The 21,832-nt window shown below is 44.1% G+C and overlaps 1 protein-coding gene across 1 annotated transcript in view; it reads right to left on the bottom strand.

Annotated features, from left to right (window-relative positions):
* Positions 1-21,832, bottom strand: part of stxbp5l (syntaxin binding protein 5L) — a gene marked incomplete at its 5' end in the record, with an annotated part of 431,930 nt that overhangs the window by 66,322 nt on the left and 343,776 nt on the right. The window contains 8 exons of the mRNA XM_080753048.1: positions 539-607; positions 4,505-4,656; positions 10,865-10,990; positions 14,238-14,407; positions 17,055-17,284; positions 19,349-19,389; positions 19,697-19,764; positions 21,340-21,487. Coding sequence (XP_080609174.1) covers positions 539-607; positions 4,505-4,656; positions 10,865-10,990; positions 14,238-14,407; positions 17,055-17,284; positions 19,349-19,389; positions 19,697-19,764; positions 21,340-21,487 — 1,004 coding nt within the window. The remainder of the gene's footprint in view (positions 1-538; positions 608-4,504; positions 4,657-10,864; positions 10,991-14,237; positions 14,408-17,054; positions 17,285-19,348; positions 19,390-19,696; positions 19,765-21,339; positions 21,488-21,832) is intronic.

The following is a 21,832-nucleotide window of genomic DNA, read 5'->3' as shown; positions in this document are numbered from 1 at the left end:
TCATTTACACTGGCTTTACAACAGAGAAACTGAAGGACACTCTTATTAAGGCTCCACTGGAGAATTCAATTGTGAATCATTTTGTACTCTAACCCTGTACTGAATATTAGTGCACCTGGCGTACAGTATGAACGCGGCTCTATTCGACCGTCCCCCTGTGCTTTGCTTGAAAATGTCAAATCAAATGTGAAACCTCTTTATTTATAATGCCCTTGAGGAGTAACCAACTGAAAGCTAGTGTTTTTCCCTTTTCTTTTTTTAACAAAAGGACTTACTGCTCGACATGACTGGAACGGGAGGGCAGTTGCAGAGCCGAATGGCGAGAGAAATGCCGAAACGATGGAAAAAGACCTCAAGTTCCGGGGTGTTTTTTTGACCGGTCCTTTCGGTCGAAGCAAACGGCCAAAGTCATTCCAGTCATCTCTCCAGTGTCGCTTGCCTTCGCCTCTCCCCATTATCCCCCCCCCCCCCCCCCCCCCGGCCCCCGGCCCCCCGGCAATGCCCACCACAACCTTTTTTCGAGAAAGGCCCGACTTACTCTGGTACGAGGTACGGCTCCTTTTCTTTGAATCGGAATAATAGTTACTCAGGCCACGCATGCAAAATTCTGTCAGGCAGGCCAGCATGCCCCCCACACCAGGCAGCAGGCAGACAGAGGAGCGGAGGGAGAGGGGGGAGAAAAAGAACACACAGGCTTAAGAGTGGGAAAAGAAAGAGAGCAAGCAGCAAAACCCAAGTTAGTTTCAGTAGTAGTAGGCCTGAGGGGATATGTTCAGAAATAGTGTCAAATCCGGGAATACATTCCTTACCAAAAACTTTATTCACCAATGTGTTTGTAAATGTCTCTAGTAACACATCATCTCACAAAGACTGACATTCAGTTTCCCGAGGAGAATCCTTGACAGCTGCTGAAATTGGGGTCCCATTAACTTAACTATACAGGATAAAACACACCAAAATAAATAAGATTTAAGTTGCATGTGAGGGGTCAAACTAGGGGTTTGTCATGATTCTGAATCCATTGCAAGCATTTGTTTTGCACGTAAAATATTCCTTGGGCTAAAAACGGCCTGACTAAACTATGGTTTAGTGATGAGTCATCACTTTTCACAGTTTTGTGGGAGCCGCCTTTACCCCAAGGAATGTTTTTTGAGCAAAACAAAATGCTTGCAATGGATTCAGGATCATGAAAAACCCCTAGTTTGATCCCTCACACACAACGTGTGTTTTTTCTACTCTGAGCTAATGCTGACAGTTTCTGTTGGCAGATGGGCGGACCCGGCGAATCTCTCCGGGAGTCTCCGGCCAATAGCATGTGTTCTCCTCCCCCCACCCCCCTCTGCTCCTCTGCTCAACGCAGAGAACGCTGCTGCGTCATGACGTCAACAAATTCGGTGCAAAGCCCCTCTGCACTCTGATTGGTTAAGGAAATTCTACACTTCCTCCAACAGTGATTTTAAAGCGATCGCCCAGGCTTATTTTTCTTCCAATCGCCGAAATAAGCCTGGGTTTCCGAGGCAAATGGGAGCCCAACTTTTAGCAGCTGTAACGGATTCTCCTCAGGAAACTGAATTTCAGTCTTTGTGAGATGATGTGTTACTAGAGACCTTTACAAACACATTGGTGAATAACATTTTCGGTAAGGAATTTATTCTAGGACTTTTTAAGATGTCCCCTTACTACGGGGGGGGGGGGGGGGGGGGGTCAGGTGAGAGAACAGAGGATGTCCGGCTACTGTACCAAAACACCGAGGCCGACGTGATTTGGACATTATTTTGCAGCAGGAAGAACCTTTACTGCTGTGTTAGCATACAGGAAAAAATAGCATTATTATTATCAGTGGTGGAAAAAGTACTCAAATGTTTCACTCAAGTAAAAGTATCAATACTGCAATATAGAAATACTCCGTTAGGGTGCCCTCAGACCAAAATATGTTCGGCAGTGGATAAACTCTTCTGGTGCGCGGCTGGCAAAAAACGCAGAGAGCATATTCCGTCCCAAAGCCAGTGACGCCCTTGTCACTCACTTCCCGCACCGCCCTCCCTCCCTGTAGCCTGTTACACTAGCGTAGCGATCCTCATCATATTTTAAGTGTCAACTCTATAATGGACAGGCGAAGGGTACTCGCCCTTGCTTTATTGGAAGGGGAGATGCAACAAGCTAAAAAGAGAAGAGTTTGGGTGCATGAGACTCTTGATCAAAACAAAACATCTCCCAGTCCCTTCCTGATTCTCGGAATGTTACGCCTTCGACTCACCCGATTGGACAGAGGGGGGAAACCAGAATCTGCTTGGAGAATTTCTTTGCTCCAGCATAAACGCAAGGTCTGCGCGGAGCGCAGATATCCTCCACTGACATGAAACCGCCGCCTTCTCATTGAAATGCATTGGCGGAACGCGGATTCCACTCTCGTAGGTATTTTGGTCTGAGGGCAGCCTTACAAGTAACAAGTGTGGAATTCAAAATGTACTTGAGTAAAAGTATGAAAGTAAATAGGGGCTAAAGTGGATTATGTTTTATAATATAATTATTTATATCTGCAAAGTAACAGATAGTTTTCTTTATAGTAGTTATAGTTTTCAAATAACTTTAGTGGAGTAAAAGTACAATATGTGGATCCAAGATGTAGTGGATTATAAGTAAAAGTATTTGGAGATTACTCAAGTAAAGTACAAATACCTCAAAATTGTACTTAAGTACAGCACTTCAGTAAATGTACTTAGTTACTTTACGCCACTGATTATTATGCAGCAAAGGAAGCAGTAATCCCCACCTGATCACAATAAATATGTAAGCCCTCCTACAAGAAATAATTGCTTTCTGTAAAAGAAAACATTGTCTCATGTGTACTCATGCCTCAGGGCTACAGAGTATGTGTATCGCTACATTTAGTCTTTTTCCTCCCCACACACAATTCTTCAAAATGCATATCAAAGTCTACAGGGGGGGGGGGGGGGGCAAGGAAATGGCAGATTATCATTATAAATTATGAAAGACGTGAGTGAACGAATGCACTTGGAGAGCCAATCGACATAAATATATGTGTGGAAACAACCCCGTATGCAGTGTCTGTGGGAGCAGTGTGAACTCAGCGGGACAGCGAACAGAAAGACAGGGCAATTATCTATTTCTGGGAGCGTTTCGCTTGCCGGTGGGGAAAAAAAAGGGATTTTGAATGACGTGACCCTGGGAGACGTCACCAAAGAGGCGTGCGAGCACAAAGCGCCCTGCTGCCATGGTCCAATAAAAGAAACATTCAACCACACATCCTCCTCCTCAGCTTGCTTTCATAGAGGCCTGAATACCTGTTGGGTATTTTGGGGTACAGCTGTGGGAGTTTATGCAACATCAAATAATATAAAACAACATTTGAAGGGGTTGACGCAAAAGCTAAAAAATAAAATAAAATAAAAGAAATAAATAAACATCAAAGTAGCTAGAACAGGCACTAGTCGTGGGGCCTTATGGAGATAGAATGGTATCGTGCTAATCAGTCTAAAAGCGCCAAATGTTGCACAGATGTAGCCCAGGGCATGTTCTAATGATTTAGCTAGGGCGCCCGAGTCGGCGACCTTCGGGGTCACCACAGCGGCCAAATCAAGTTGGGCTCCCATCGACTTTCTATAGAGGAGGAAAATATCGATAAACTGCAGATACCTGTATAGGGCAGTGGTCCTCAACCTTTTCAGGTCGCGACCCCCAAAATAATCATATTTTAACTGGGGAGCCCCTACCCTGACGAGCACTAAGAGTTGAGGCATTACATTTTGTATAACACGGTTCTATTGTGAAAATAGCAGATCTACATGCTCACAACGCCTTGCAACGCGAGGCGTTGTGAGTATGTAGGTCGGCTAATCTCACAATTCCTGCCTCTAATATTTGACAATTTGGCCAAAGTTTAATTTGTCATTTTAGAGGTATTAAAAAGCCCTTAAATTGTCATTGTCACTGTCAAATGTGTAGATACCCTCTATACACTTAAACTTTATGTTGGTTTGTTGACTGTTGAGGGACGAAAACAATGTTGCACATCAAGTCAATCATCTGGTGACCCCCCAAAATAATTTAAGGACCCTCTTGAGAACCACTGGTATAGGGGATGGGGGAATCAAAGGGAGTGTGTGGGTGGGGTGGGGGGCTGTGTCAGACAGAAGAAAGAAGGACAGAGAGGCCAGATGACAACATGCACATAATGCCACCGTGAAATGACAGATGCAACCTGTCGCATGCGCCCCCCCATGTCGCAGTGCTGCATTGCCTATACGGAACACTGGCATGGATGGTGTGTGCGTGGTGCCATGTCATTGGTCCGAAGGTTCATTAGTCCGAATTTGTTAAGAATTATATGTCTAACTCTAACCCTAACCCTAAACTTAACCTCAGTAACCCTAACAAAATTCGGACTAATGAACCTTCGGACAAATGAACCTTCAGACAAATGAACCTTCGGACTTATGGGCAGTCCCTGCGTGGGTGCATGCGTGCGTGCGTGTCCCTATACCTGAGGTGGACTGTCTGTTCTTGCGCGGGGAGCGTGTGAGTCGCTGGTAGGGGTCCGTGGCTCCGTACAGGTCCAGGGTGGACATGCACAACAGGATGGTCTTCTGGAGGTAATCCACCACCGCCAGGCCGTTGCAGTTCCCCAACGCCAGACTGAACGCACGCACGCACGCACGCACGCACGCACGCACGCACGCACACACACACACACACACACACACACACACACACACACACACACACACACACACACACACACACACACACACACACACACACACACACACACACACACACACACACACACACACACACACACACACACACACACACACACACACAATATTCAACTTATTGCACTGTAAAACCCTCTTCCATCTATCTGTAACTCTGAAAGTGTACGAATGTAACCAAATGGACCCTTACAGGTCAGATTAAAGGGGCACTTCACCCATTTTTCAACCGTATCTTCATATAATTGGCGCTCATTAATCTTCTCATCTACTCACACCAATGACATTGTCAAAGGGGAGTGCAGGCTAATACAAGGCAACTATCCTGCCGGATCACAGACCGCTCACAGCGCGCTAAAACTCCAGGGGAGTCTCTTGAAGAATAGCTATTTTGCCAAGGGCAGATTCTTGAAGGCAATATAGAGAATGGATCATCCGCGCTCTCCTGAATAAGTTCTTATGTTCTTTTATTCATAGGTTTGCACGGCGGCAGCACTCGGACGTGTTTTTCGGCACGCAAGTTAATTGTAATGACAGCTTTTCTCATCCTGGAAAGTTAGCTTGCTGAAACAGAAGCCGTTGTTATTCCATCCATTAAAAAAAGAAAAAAGAAAGAAACAAAAATAAAACGTGTTTGAAATGTGTAAAGCTGCAGGCCTACCAGTGATGTAAATACTGAATGAAGCAAATTAAAAAAATCTGTCCAGGGTGTTCACAAAAGCCTGATTAGACAATAAAATGACCAAATGTTTTTTTGAAAGTGGAATATCCCTTTAACTCTGTGATGAGTGAGCCAGAGGGACACTCATTCAATAACTTTCATTACTTTCTAACCATTTGAATGTATTGTTTTCAAAAGGTTTCACATTTTAATAGCATGCCAAGAATAGCATGGGAGACGGTGTGTGTGTGGGCGAGGTGGTGCGTAGGGCAGAAACAGGGGAACTCAGGCTGCATTCACACAGGATAAGATAGACTGAAACGGCAGCTAATCTAACTAAATTATCTGCCCGATGACTCAGTGACACAGCGGATACGCGTTTGGAAACTGATTTCACAAACAGATGGAGCGTTTTGTCATCCCTGGAACCACGGCTGCTTTCTAAATCTGAACAATGGGACGCAACAGAGCCGCAGAATGAAGAGTTCTGCCACCTACGTTCACTTCACGGGGCGAGTCCAATGGCGGCTTGTGGGAAGCTTCTAAAGTGACAAATCGTGAGAATTGGTTAGACGCTTCTATTGAAACCAATGTTCTTTTAATCTCCCACTTGTCACTTTAGAGCTGAAACATGGATCACGTGACGCAGTTCATTTTCGGACCCCTCGGTGGCACCACTCTCTCTCAATACACTCTGGGACGTAACAAACACGCCCTCAGGGGGGTCAATTGGGTATGGCAGGGGTATGCAGCTGCCATACCCTGGGTCCAGGGGAAAAAGAAACGTTACTTTTAAATATAAATCCATGAATGTCCCTTTGTCTATCTGTGCTGGTTATTATGTTGTAAAATTACAGTAAAATAACAACAAAATGGTCACTTTAACCTCTTAACAGGTGTGGGCCCGCCGGCCGTATTTTGACAAACAATCACGTTTAGACAAGCCTCTGTGTTACTTGCATTGCCAAGCTGTTTACCATTTTAAAGCTAAGATTCTTGTGATTCAGAATCCGCAAACGATTTGATTATAGCCCCGAAACTCACGCCGCAAACAACGCAGAAGTCCGACATAAACAAACAAACAAATATTCATAAATCTGCTGCTACTCACGTTTAGAGTTGGATTGTACTCCAACAACATCATATATTTCCACAACAATGATGTTCTTGTGTAGAGGAAGGGTAAACATGATAAAATCCATTGATTGTACAAAGTCCAAACCACATTTTCTGCCAAGAAACCACTGTACAACTATAGTCACGGATACAAGCGTGATGTAGGAGTATGACAATCTTTCACGTGTTTTTGCTTCTAACTCCAGTTCAGGTTTTCAGTATTACAACTGAATACTATTAAAATGGCCTTCAAGCTCCACACAATGATTGACACTTCATTTCACCCAATTGGAGCTTCTAGTCCTGTCTCAGTCGCCTCCCAGTCCCCCAATAGCAACCAATAGTATGTTCTCAGAGGAGGTCCATGACTCCGTTTCCTGCCCCATATATTCAGCCAATGGCAGCAGTTTGTTCTGATGACTGGCACTTCTTATAGCCAATGAAATTCTCCAAAAATGTGTCTACTTTATTTTGGCTGAAGTGAACTACAATACCCAAAAACCCCTGCGTAACAGCTCTACTGGACGTGCGTAAATGCGCAGCAGCGCGCCGAACGTCAGACCAAGAGTGTTAGGGCTGTCATTAAAACAAATAAATTAAATAATAATAATAATAAATAAATATAAAAAATTAAAATAAAAAAAATCCAGTCTATTAGCCCTTTTTTGACCTTTTTATATGATATATGCAAATGTCTCCAAATGAAAACGCATAAACATACACTTAAAACATGTGTAAAATATCCATATTTTGTAGTTTTATCATGTCCTTTGAAATTGGGCTAGGTAAGGCTTCAAAATGTGTCCACATTGTGTTTTTCAGCTCCTATATGATACTAACAGTGTTATACAGGCATCTATTTACTGAAAATATTTAGGCGAGGATTAAAAACCTGCTATTCCAGTAAGTTAAAACTTGCATTACAGTCAGTCAGTTGCACACAGAGTGATTATTTATTTCTGGGTAAAACTTCAAAATGTTTCCTTCAAAATGAGACCATGCCCAATGCATTACTCCAAATGGTTTAAAAACAACAATCAATTTACTTTGGGTATGCTGTGTATAGGCGTTTTTTGCAAATTATACAGGATTGTTAACAGTTAACAAGGTATTATTGCGACCGAAGGTCGCATTATACCCCGAAAAACCTTGTAGCTTGTCTGTCTGACTGTCTGTCTGTACAGGAAGTGATGTCAGTGTGATGTCTGTGAGTCACAGTGATGTGGTACAGAATGACTCATATATGGGCATAGAAAGGATGTCACGTGGCATCACTTCCTGTACTGACAGTCAGACAAGCTACGAGATTTCTCAGGGTATAAAAGTCCATATGGTCATTCCCAGAAAAAGAAAAACCTTTTATGTCCATAAATGGAGATTTCTGATGTCAGATACACGGGCATCAAACCAAGGCCCTAACTCACCAAGGCCCTGCTTGGCATTACTAATTAACATACTTTCTTTTCTCCATGTATGGGCATAACATATATTGTATGTATATGGATACATATTATTATTAATAAAGGATAAAATAAAATAAAATTTCCATATATGGTCATTCCCAGAAAAAGAAAAAAAACTTAAATGCCCATACATGGAGATTTATGATGTCATAAATCCCAGGCAGAAAATGAGAATGTTAGGATACCCCCTTATGCCCATATATGGAGATCCACAGGCATCAAACCAAGGCCCTAACTCACCAAGGCCCTGCTTGGCATTACTTACGTACGTTTTATGCCCATATATGGAGATTCCTATATTGTCAATATTAAGGGGATACATTCATCATGCCTGTTGCTAAGGTATGGCAACATGACTGCCATACCTTAGCTTTTTCTGAACTGACGCCACTGCAGACCCTTTATTGACAGGTAATATTTAGACGGGCGCATCTTTTATTATTCTTATTTTATTATTCTTTTGCCTTTATTGATAGGACAGTAGACTGACAGGAAATGGGGGGAGAGATGGGGAGTGACACGCGGCATAGGTCCTCCGGATCGGGAATCGAACCGGCGACGCCGCCAGGCATCCATGCATATGTGGCAATGCCTGAGTGGTATGCGCCTGGACCAGTAGGCCAGTGGGCGCCCCGCGAGCGCATCCTTTAAATATTTAAAATATCAGATCTACAAGCTCACAGAGCTTAGAGATCAGCTTTTTTCGGCTAAGAGATGTGTAGACTATGGGGGGGTTGGTTTGGGCAGGGCCGCAGCGCGTCTAATCAGCGCTCTATGCGAGCTCTCTCGAATGCGCCTCTCTCCACTCGCGAGCGCGACAAAGCGTGCAAGATTTTTTGTGGGTTTTGGCGTGATTTTACTCGGTTTTGGGCCGGTTTGGGGCTGGTTTGGGTCCACTCCCTCTATTTCGGCACCCCCTCTAGGATGGCGCTCTAGGCGGCCGCCTAGCTCGCCTATAGCCAAAAATGGCCCTGGGTTTGGGGGTGGAGCCAACGGATATACTTGAATATAACAAACAGAGCTGTAAAGCTAGAGGAGTCTAAAAAGGCAGAGTGCGTTTAGCTGTAATGCAGATGCCAAAATAATGGACAGCCACTGCTGCGCTGCCATCCATCAAGGAAGGATCCCGATCCAAATGAGTAAAGGTGCAGCTCAAACAGCTCCAACATTGACTTCTGAGGAAATGAAATGTGGGTCGGGAGGCTCAGAGGTCCGACAGAGAGAATGAATATTCTCCGGACCGCTCTGTTTGCTAGGCTATACTTCCACCATCTCTGGCAGAGCCGGGGGGGGGGGGGGGGGGGGGGACTCCATCCATCAGTGTACAAAGTACAAATGTTTTGGTATCAAAATGTACTTAAAGTACCAAAAGTATAAAGTACTCATTGTGCAGAATGTCCCATTTAAAGTTTTCAAATGTATAAAAATCTTTTGAAAATAGCTGATCTACAAGCTCACGATGCGTCGCGATTGATGCGTTGCAATGCGACGCATCATGCGCTTGTAGATCTGCTATTTTCAAAAGGCCGAAATGTATATATGGATAGGGTTGATAAGGTATATTTTTGAACAATAAAGTAACTAGTAACTAAAGTTTTCAAATAAATGTAGAGGAGTAAATGTACAATATTTGGATCCGAGATGTAGTGGAGTGCACAATTGTGCTTAAGTTAATGTACTTAGTTACTTTAAGACCACTGCCATCTATATCCATGGGCGGTGGTGCTGGGACCGCCGCCAGTGAAGAGCCGCTTCTTGCCAGACATATTGTCAGTCTTCCTCAAGGAGAGGACAGGGACACACTGTTTTACCCAGCCAAAAGGACTTCAAGTCAAGTGGCATTAATTACTGAGCTGTAAGCACTGGTGGATGCTGCCAGTGGGGGACGACAGACAGTCTCTGTGTAAGGCAGGCATGGTTTCGTATTTCCGATGGCGGACCGCGTCGCACATTGAAAAGAGCAGACCTACGAGCTTGCAATGAGAGCGCTGGTGGGTCTTCTGCTGTTCCCAGCCCTTCTCGGCAGGCGAAACCATCGTGCGACACAGCATAAATTGGGCATAAGATTGAAATACGGACTCACTGACCTTATGTGGCCCACGGCAGGCAGTGTGTCAGTCGGTCAGGATTGGTCCTTTGTCCATCTGTCGACTCTAAAGCTGCGTCCAAACCTGAAGATATTCCTTCTATTCTAGTCTCTTCTATCGCTTCACTTTGGTCGCGCAGGTCCGCGTTGGTAAAAAATCATGTCCCGTTGGAATCAAGGCGAAACACCCGGACAAAAAGGGAGTCCCACTCCCAACTCCAAACACCAAAAACATTTCCGTGTCTCTGGACAACATCAACGCTGATTGTCTGTCAGGACGCGATGGGTGGAGTCGGGGGTGAAGCGAAGGTCACTTCAGTTGGATTTTTCCAAGTGGAGTGAAGATACGAGGCGACCGTTTGCGCCGCGCCCGTTCGCATCGCGCCGTCTCGTCTTTGCATTCACTTTGTATGTAATCCCGCCGCTCGAACCATCCAGGTTTGAACCCAGCTTAAAGGACCACTTCACCTCTGGGACAACCCGATCTTATTTTATTGTTTGGGACACGATCAACACAATCCTGAGTTATGTTTTATGTTCAATCTGTGTTTTGAGATATTTTAGTATTTCAGCATGACTAGTGACACTAATCAGGAGTTTGGCCAGGGGTAGGCTACGTAGTGGGCATTGCTCTTGTCTATATGTCCTTATGTATGCAATCCTGTTTTGTTCTTCGTCGCAAGACACATTTCAGTGTGAACTGACAATAAAGTACTATATCATATCATATCAAATCATATCATATCATATCAAAATCTCAATTGGTGTGGCCAAAATGAAAACCTAAGACAGACAGACTTACAGGCCGTATGCAGAGTTGATGTCCAGGCTGGTGATTTGTTGAGGCGGTTCTCCGTCCACCCACAGTAACTGAACTACCAGCTCTGCCTGGTAGCCAGGTGGCATCCGTACAGCTCGGTCCTTCACTCTGACCACACGAACGCACGCACGCACGCACGCACGCACGCACGCACGCACGCACGCACGCACGCACGCACGCACGCACACACACACACACACACACACACACACACACACACACACACACACACACACACACACACACACACACACACACACACACACACACACACACACACACACACACACACACACACAATGTTTATTTATGTCCACATAAACAGAAGTACAAGGATGCCTCGTACAAATGACAAACACTGTGCCAGTGCAGGCAGACAACAGGAGAACAGTCAGTTACAAAGTGCATAGACGGCAGAACATTGTTACATACTGTATAGTTGACATACTTGTCAGCCACAGCGCCCATAAATCATGGAGAAAGGTAACAACGCCTCCTCCACATTGAGCGGCTTCCAATAATGGCTGACACTGAACAGTATACTTTCTTTTCTAACTGCTGGCTGGCTACGTGTTAGGGATGGGACGATGCGCGATATTATCGTTTATCGTGATAAAAAACACCCACGATAATTGTATCATGGAGATTTAATTTATCGTGATATCGTGCACTGGGATCAATTCACCTTTTATTTGCTGAGCTGCATATCCAGCACCACTTAAACCGTCTATTGGTAAAGGTACTTTAGGTACAATAATATACAGTACGTACTTGATACAGCCTTTTTTTTCACTCTATCAAAAATCTTTGCCAAACAATTGCCGATCTACAAGCTTGTAGATCTGCTATTTTTTGGCAAATGTTCCCCCCCAGGATTGATTATCGTGACATCGTAAATCGTGATTTATTTTGTCACAATAATCGTGATATGACATTTTCATATCGTCCCATCCCTACTATGTGTAAGCCCCTCTCAACCAACTTGTACAAATACGCCCCACAGGCTACCAAAGATAAGAACTAAAAGTTTACATCTGTAGCCTAGCTGTGAGATGGTCTGCTCTAGCTGTTGATATTTCAACACTTGGTTAGAAAGGCTTCTCCAAGCTGTAGTCAAAGGTACAGCACACGCACGCACACGCACGCACACACACACACACACACACACACACACACACACACACACCAAAATAAACCTCAACCTAACTGCTTTAATTTCACAATGAGTGGTTCTCTCAATCATTTCTAGGAGTTAGGGTTGTTATTGGGCAATAATATCTACTGAATATTATATTTCTCTGTCGGGTGGAAACCTTGGAAACCTCATATGTCCAAAACTGTTACTTTTCAGGATTCAAATTTAAAACAAATGCAGACATAGCAGATCTATAAGCTCAAAAGGTGTCGCTTGGCGCTGTGTTTTGTGTGACGCTGTCGTATGATGAAGTAGGGCATTAAATAACATTAAATTACAAAAAAACAAATTAACAAGCAACACATTAACAACTTGGGGGCCAAACTCGTTCAGTAACGAGATACGGCCACTGGAGGTCGCTGTGCCAAAACTCAGTTGTCTCGTCTCTCAACGAGACAAAGTGTTAACTTTATTTGTTACATGCAGCTGCATCTGTCCTGTGTACCCTGTGAGAGACGCTGGTGCAAATGTCAAAACATGACGCGCACAGAAGCGAAATGGAGCATCTAGGCTGCATTGATTTCTATTCTATGCTGAAACATAAAAAGGGCTTTATCTCTGAATAAGGTGCAAAGAACACCAGGGAAGCAGAGATCTGATTGTTTTCACGGCGACACTTTACCGCGATGGTCGGCCCCGGTTTGGATTTTAGTTTCGCGAGCGTTTGTAAACAAATGGATTATCTTCCTCAATTGTCAGTGGACACTCACGTGCACACGCACGAAGCTTCCGAGGCTCTTCAAAATAAAGCGTAAGTGAACGGCGGCACCAGCAACAGCTAGAAATGTTAGAAACCTTGGCTTCCGTTGTGTTAAAAGATGGAGATAAGAGTTTTCTGCAACAATATCATTCTCATATCAAAGTCCTGATTTTCTCAGGAACAAATTGAGCAGTGGCAGCTGAGCAGATAACTGTGCCCACCGTGATCCTAACATCCCCGGTTTCAATTCCATCTGGAGACCTCTGCCGCCTGTCACTGTCTGCCCTCAATTTCCTGCCTCTCCAGTGCAGGACGGACGGACGGACGGACGCACGCACGCACGCACGCACGCACGCACGCACGCACGCACGCACGCACGCACGCACGCACGCACGCACGCACGCACGCACGCACGCACGCACGCACGCACGCACGCACGCACGCACGCACGCACGCACGCACGCACGCACGCACGCACGCACGCACGCACGCACGCACGCACGCACGCACGCACGCACGCACGCACGCACGCACGCACGCACGCACGCACGCACGCACGCACGCACGCACGCACGCACGCACGCACGCACGCACGCACGCACGCACACACACACACACACACACACACACACACACACACACACACACACACACACACACACACACACACACACACACACACACACACACACACACACACACACACACACACACACACACACACACACACACACACACGTCTTATCTAATGACGCTTAACAGTAAGGGCAGGAGAGCCACGGGGAGATTGAGATGAGACAGCGTCAAGTCAAACACCTTATCACGCAGCCACAGTTTAATGCAAATAAACGCCATCAGATTTACAGTATAATTACCTAACCTTTAATAATCCCCTCAAGATGACTGATAATGATGCATCTTTAAAAAAAAGAATGCTGGAAGGTGCATATTAGCAGGACCATACAACAAAAAGTTCATCTAGTAAGACGCAAAATTGTGTACTTGAATTTGTAGTTACACATTGTGTTACTTTTTGGAGCGGTGCTAACAACTCCTACGCATAGGCAGCTCCACAGGGGGGCATTGGGGGGCAATGCCCACCCAGATTAGACCCAACAAGCACACAACAAGCACACAACGCCTCGCGGTGCGAGGCGTTGTGTGCTTGTAGATCAGCTGTTTTCACTATAGTTTAAATCATTTTAAAAATGATTAATACAAAACAAATGGTTTTGGACATACAAGGTTTCCACCCGGCCCACTGGCTTGTCACTTTGTCCCAAATCTTTGAGTAGCAGCAGCGCTATAGAGAGAGATCTCTCTCTATAGCACGCAATGAGGGCCTCTCCAACTCTTTTTCCCGGGGCTGAATCAGGGGCCCAGCACGTCCCTGGACTCAAGTACTGGAGTTGAATACTTGGGCCACCACTGCGTGCGTGTGTGTGTGTGTGTGTGTTTACTTGAGGCAGGGGATGCTGTCCTTGACCCCCTCCGGGGTGCTTCCCCCGGGGCTGCTGGGCTGCTGAGTTTGGGGCGAATGAGAGCCAGGATCCGAGAAGCAAGGGTTGTTCTCCGTCTCCGTCGGCGAGATGGCGTCGTCTGTCTCACACTGAAAACGCAGCTCCAGCGACTGGATGAGGACACAGCATGACATACAGTACATGAGCAGTGGTTCTCAACCTTTTCAGTCCGAGACCCCCAAAATAACCATATTTTAACTGGGGACCCCCCACCCTGACGAGCACTAAGAGTTGAGGCATTACATTTCGTATAACAGGGTTCTATTGTGAAAATAGCAGATCTACATGTAGATCTGCTATTTTCACAATTTCTGCCTCTAAAATTTGACAATTTGGCCAATGTTTAATTTTTCATTTTAGAGGCATTAAAAAGTCCTTAAATTGTCACTTGAGAAATTTGCAGATACCCTCTATACAATTATACTTTATGCTGGTTTGTTTACTGTTGAGTGAGAAAACAATGTTGCACATTAAGCTAATCATCTGGGAACCCCCCCAAAATAACTTCAAACACCATTTTAACCATGATAGATTCAATTAAAACACCTGTGCTTTTTTCTGGTGACTCCTGACACCCTCCGAATATGTGAGCAGGCCGTGTTTTTTCAATAACATTTTTCATTGATTTCTATCAATTTTTTGGGAAAAAGAAAATTATTAAATACAATAAAAGATTATTATCTTTTTTTTTTTATCAAAAAACACACCCTGCTCACATATTTGGAGGGTGTTAGGAGTCACCAGAAAAAAAGGAAAGTTGTTTTCATTGAATCTATCATGGTTAAAATGGAGTTTGAAGTTATAATGGGTTTGTATAGGAAGGTCCTGGAAGGGGGCAAAATGGGGAAAATTAATATCAAATATCTAAATACTGAATGAAGAAATTCAAAAACTGTCCTGGGTGTTCCCAAAAGCCTGATTAGACTATGAAATGACAAAAAAAGAAAAAATCATTTTTTTAAGTGAAATATCCGTTTAACAATATTGTAGACCATGACAAATATTGTACTTTTGACAATTTGACTTCTTTTCACTTTCCTAGTCATGATGCGATGCATTGTACATTGGCAATTATCTGTACTTCTGGTATTTCATTGTATTCCTTTTTGAACATCCTCACATTTTCAGGGGGAGATCAATCAAAGCATTGTTGTGGGTTAGGGTTGTTAATGTGTTGCTTCAATAGCTTTGATCACTGACTGTTATTCAGACGCACGCACGCACGCACGCACGCACGCACGCACGCACGCACGCACGCACGCACACACGCACGCACAGCGTTTCATTATTAGAATATGAGCTGATCGAATGTTTCGGCGTCTCTAAATAATCATCCCTTTGAAGTCTGCGGCAAAAGGCACAGCTTTAGGATCCCATCTCCCAGACGGAATAGTTTACATCCTGTCGCCTTTTCCTGTATTGTACGTGAAGAGACCCAAACTTGAACCCCCTGAATTCACCTTGATCCACTAAGAATAAAATGGAAACATTTTAACATGTTTTTTGGATGACTCTAAGGATCATATAAAAAACCTTGAACCATTACTATTGCAATTTCTTTTGGGTCAGGCCCTTTTTTTGCTTAGATTGACTGGCCTAAAATAAAAATAAAACAGCAAAAGTAGCAGTAGTAGCTTCGTGCCGCCTTTCGAGCTTGCGGATCTGCTACTTTCGATGCTTACAGTATGTGTGACGCTGTAGTGTGATCAAGTAGGGCGTTAATCTACGGAGGAGAGAAACACACAAAAAGTTATAGAATAGACGATAGATATGTAGGTCCTTTAGTGCTTTATTGTTGCATTAAGGTGTAAACTGACAGCAGGTAGGCCAATGTTAACTTTCAATAGCAACGTTACGTTAGCAACTGCTGCTTTTCAGAAGGTTTTCCAACTTTTCCTTCAGAGTTCACAGTTCAGAGTGAAAAAGCACACAGCTGCTGGTCGTTGGTAAATAAGCCCTACAAGCCCTATAAGCTCTACAACTTCACCGCCCACTGCACTCACTACACTGAGCACACACCCGTTGCGCATTTCCGAACGCACCCCTTGTATCTTCAAGTTTCAAATTTGTACGTTTTTTTTTTTTTTTTTTGCTTGTAGATCGGCTATTTTCACTAGTTTAAATATTTTTTTAAAACGATAAGATACAAAACGAACGGTTTTGGACATACGAGCTGTGCCCGATTCAGCCCGGGAAAAAGAGTTGGAGGCCCTCATTGCACGCTATAGAGAGAGATCTCTCTCTATAGCGCTGCTGCTACTCAAAGATTTGCCATTTCAGATCATGACAAGTGACAAGCCAGTGGGCCAATTACTGTACATGAGTTATATTTCGTCGTTGTCGGGTGGAAACCTTGTATGTCCAAAACCGTTTGTTTTGGATTCATCATTTTAAAAATGAATTAAACTAGTGAAAACAGCCGATCAACAAGCACACAACGCCTCGCACCGTGAGGCGTTGTGTGCTTGTAGATCTGCTGTTTTCACTACTTTTGTGCGACGGCCTTGTGTGATGAAGCAGGGCTTTGCTTTGCGAAAACATTTATACATTTGAAACTCAAAAAAGGAACGAAGGCCGACATTTTATCTTAACTCTTTTTCCTAATAGCCGGCCTGGGCCGACCGGGAATGAACCGGCCGTTCGGGAGTTGTCCCGCTTCTCCCAATGGCCAGCACGTCCCTGGTTTTGGACATACAAGCTTTCCACCCGACAGCGACGACACACTTTGGGTTTGAGACGGAGCCGTTCTGGACTCACCGCTATCTGCGTGCTGGCCTCCAGCTTGCTGAAGCGGTAGAGGATGACGTGGGCGGAGATGCCCACCACGCAGAAGACGCGGCTGCTGGGGCACCAGGACACCATCTGCACGGCGTAGGGGTCCTCCTCCACCAGGTCGGCCGAGCGCCCGTCGCTGCTGCCGCCGCCGCCCACCTTGGGCTTCTCGAACGCCTTCGACGTCTTGAGCTTGTAGAGCATCTGTAGCGTGACTGAGAGGGTAGGGGGGGGGAAGAGTGAGCGACTACCCTTAACCCTTGAAAAATGACCTGAGAAGAGAAATACCTCAAAATGTCTTCTAAATCCTGATGGTTTTCTGAAAAAACGTATGTTTCTTTGTCTGTGTTTCTTTATTTAATGGACCCCTAGAATTGTATGTATTTAATACCGCCAACCCCCCCATCTCAAAATATTTTGTGCCAGCAGGGACACTGTAGATGCTATCTTTGAATAGCCCAAGTAAAAACTAATGGTTAAATTGGTTATGTGACACAGCCTTAACACATGGGAAGCCAAGGTTTCTAACATTTCTAGCTGTTGCTGCTGTCGTCGTTCACTTATTGAAGAGCCTCGGAAGCTTTGTGCGTGTGCACGTGAGTGTCCACTGACAATTGAGGGGGATAATCCATTTGTTTACAAACGCTCTAAACGCTTTTATTGTATTTATTTTTTCCATTTTCCAAAATAATTATTACAAATAAATGAAAAAAGTTATTGAAAAAACACGGCCTGCTCACGTATTAGGAGGGTAGTATGAGTCACCAGAAAAAATAATGGGTGTTTTTAATGAATCTATAATGGTTAAAATGGAGTTTGAAGTTACAATGGGTGTGTATGTGGAGAGGAACTGGGCCTGATAACATTTACATCAAATATCTAAATATTGAATCAAGCAAATTAAAAACTGATCAGGGTGTTCATAAAAGCCTGATTAGATGATAAAATGACAAAAGGTTTTTTTGAAAGTGGAATACCCCTTTAAATCATTGAATCGAATCGTATCGTATCGCCATGAATGAACCAATATCATCCATGTATCGTATCGTTAACCATGTATCGTGATGCACATCGTATCGCTGTTAAAATGTATCGTTACACCCCTACAATATTTATCCCAAAGGTTTTAGTTGTAACAAGCTATAACCTTTCCTATGTGAATAACTATTTCTAATATGCACATTTATATGGTTTTGTAAAATAGCTTTCTCTAAGTTGCGACAGGGCTCTGTTTACACATCTTTATTACATTTCATTGTACATGCATTGTTCTGTTTGTAAACAGATGTTTTCTCATGCAAATAAAGCCCCTTGGAATTGTAATTTAATTGAGAGGGAGAGACTGAGTGAGAGCTGAGGGCACATTTGGTGGTTAGACAATAGACACGTTCCCCAGCAAGTTACCATGCAGTCATTCAGACCGTTTACTGACTATGATATGACTATGATATCGTCTATGTTCAGTTAGCTCCATATAGAACCTCACCCGTCGCTGCATACTGTTGTGCTCCGAGATGAGGTCCTATAATGGTGGCGCAGCGATGGCCCGGACCGCCTCCACATCAAGTTGGAAAACACTCAAAACTAAATTTTATCCAAAAAGTAAAGGTAGTTCCAAGGCCGAGCTCCCAGACTATGGTTTTCCATCCCACGGGACATACCGGTAAAACATGAACCAGGGCATGAAACAACCGCTTAAATTGTTAGTTTTGTAATGTTTTCCCATTCAACCGGAACTGTTGCCAGTACGGTAGTCTCGCGTAGCCAGAGAGCATTTGCAAATCGCGTTAGGCAACAGTCTGGCCACACGAGACTACGCCGGGGGCTTTTCTGAATTTAATGAGACTAAATAAGCGATTTAAACCGTTTTCCCAACGCCGTGGTGCATGTTTTATGTACTGTGGGATGGAAAACCATAGTCTGGGAGCTCGGAACGACCTTTACTTTTTGGATACAATTTTGTTTCGAGTGTTTTCCAACTTGATGTTGTGGAGGCGGTCCGGGCCATCGCTGCGCCACCTTTATAGGACCTCATCTCGGAGCACAACAGTATGCAGCGACGGGTGAGGTTCTATATGGGGCTAGTGTTTAGTCAGTTCTCAATGACTTCATCTTTCAATTCAATATCATTGTAATAATGTGTTCTGAATGAGATAGCAGGGAAATAACTATGAGTAGGAAATGACTTGATTTGACATGACGATACACAGTGAACTGGTGGATGACGCACTAAGGATTCAAGAGAGACAATGTGAGAAGAAAAGAAACAGTTAACCTACTTGCAGAGGCGTCCCAAAACTTAATCGAGCCGTCAGCATGTCTGTATAGACAAAAAGAATGAGAGAGAGAGAGAGAGAGAGAGAGAGAGAGAGAGAGATGGGTTAATTTCCATCCAACTCAAGAGAATGAGAGAGAAAACTACTCTTTCTCTCTAGAATCTTTCACTTTCACTTCAATGAATTCCCAGTTGCGTGGTGGATATTAGACACAGTATTCTGAATCTTCAATCATCTCGTTTTTCATCCCCAAAAATAGCAGATCTACAAGCTCACAACACTTAGCAGTCACATTGAATGGATGGATGGATGGACGGGCGGACGGACAGACAGACAGACAGACAGACTCACCCTGTAACAATGATCTCTGGGTATGTTTGGGAGCCTAGCGTCCACGTACCGCCACTCACCGGCCACTCCTGCGAATGCACATAATAAGCCAATATTGGAATGAAATAGCAGATCCACACACGTTCAGAGCTTATAGATTTAGCTGATTTGGGTGAAGAGATTTGGTCTAAAACAGTGGTTCTCAACCTTTTCAGGCCGCGACCCCCAAAATAATCATTTTTTAACTGGGGACCCCCCAATCCTGACAAGCATTAAGAGTTGAGGCATTAGATTTTGTATAACACAGTTCTATTGTGAAAATAGCAGATCTACATGCTCACAACGCCTCGCGTTGCGAGGCGTTGTGAGCATGTAGATCGGCTATTTTCACAATTTCTGCCTCTAATATTTGACAATTTGGCCAATGTTTAATTTGTCATTTTAGAAGTATTAAAAAGTCCTTAAATTGTCTCTTTAGTAATGTGTAGATACCCTCTCTACACTTAAACTTTATGTTGGTTTGTTTACTGTTGAGTGAGAAAACAACATTGCACATTAAGTTAATCATTTGGGGACCCCCCTGGGGGTCCTGACCCACAGGTTGAGAACCACTGGTCTAAAAGCACACATTTCCACCTATTTTAAAGTTTAGTTTAGTTTAGGTTAGGATCCGGGGAGAGCGTTGCCCGGCAGGACTTCATCTGTTCTCCCTCACCTTCAGGGGTGTCACAAGGAGGGGGGGAAGTGGGACTGAGACTGAGTTACTAGGGCCCAAGGGGGGCCTTAGTCATTTTATACTTTAGCTATTGAAAAATAGCAGATATACAAGCTCACAGCACGGCACCGAGTGCTGTGCTGCAAGCTTGTAGATCTGCTATTTTTGAAAAGTCGTGAAAATGTGTGCAAATCTTTTTACGCGAACATTTGTAACTCAAATGTTGCTTCTGGGGGGTCCCTGGAACTAAATATTTTGAGATGGGGGGTCCGTGGCCAAATACATATATCATTTTGGGGGGGGGGGGGGGTCCTTCACATGAAAAAGTTTGAGCACCACTTTTTTTTCAAAAAACCTTCAAAGACTTGCACAAATATACAAGCTCGCAGCGCGGCACTTGGTGCCGTGCTGTGAGCTTGTAAATCTACTATTTTTCAATAGTTAAAACACAGAATAACGCTGTGAATCCTTGTACCTAATTTTTGGTTTGGTGCGACACCCCTGCTTAGGGATAGAGCTCGTTACTTTTTATTGATAATGAGCAACTTATCAATCCTGCTTATCGAGCCAGGCTTGTATCTAGCCCACTATTGAGCATTTTCTAATATTTTGTGGAAAGATGTGAGACGACAAATTCTGAACAAAACTGCTATCTTTTTGTATTGGCCAGTTGTTGCGACTGTGAGTTTGTGGCTGACCACCATCTATGAAGATGAAACAATCATTCATTAGTGTGCAATAAGTGTTAAATGGCTTTATATTATGAATAGTACTGTAATAGATGTCTTGATCGCCTCTTGTCTTGATTGTTTAAACATGACATCATGGGCCGCTATGCTCGATAACAAGCTTGATAAGCCCAAAGCTTATTGATACCGGGTACTAAATAAATCTGTTATTGGGTTATCGAGCTACCCTTGTTTAGGGCTCCATCCCTACCCTTGCTCACCTTTTGGCTGTAGCCTGTTTTCTTGTGTTTGGCTCCTATGGAGTAGAGGATGGGGATGATGTCTGGAGGACAGTCAGCGAAGTAGGCTGTGCAGGTGACGGGAGACTCATGGACGTCCATGGGATACGGGTTCTCAAAGATAGGAAAGCTGCAAGACAAACACACACACACACACACACACACACACACACACACACACACACACACACACACACACACACACACACACACACACACACACACACACACACACACACACACACACACACAGAGCGGTGGAAATTAAATCGTGAACATTTGTGCAAGTCTTTGACTATATTTTTTACCCAAATCTATAAATGTCTCTTAAATCCTTCTTCTAAATCAGTGGTTCTCAAACCTTTTCATGTCAAGGACCCCCAAAATTACAGGTATTTGACTGCAGACCCCCATCTCAAAATGTGTTGTTCCAGGGACCACCCAGAAGCTCAAAAGTTAAATATGTTATATTACA

This window comes from Nannobrachium achirus (genome assembly GCF_963921795.1).
Source record: "Nannobrachium achirus genome assembly, chromosome: 22".
Taxonomy (NCBI): domain Eukaryota; kingdom Metazoa; phylum Chordata; class Actinopteri; order Myctophiformes; family Myctophidae; genus Nannobrachium; species Nannobrachium achirus.
This window is presented reverse-complemented; position numbering and strand designations above follow the sequence as displayed.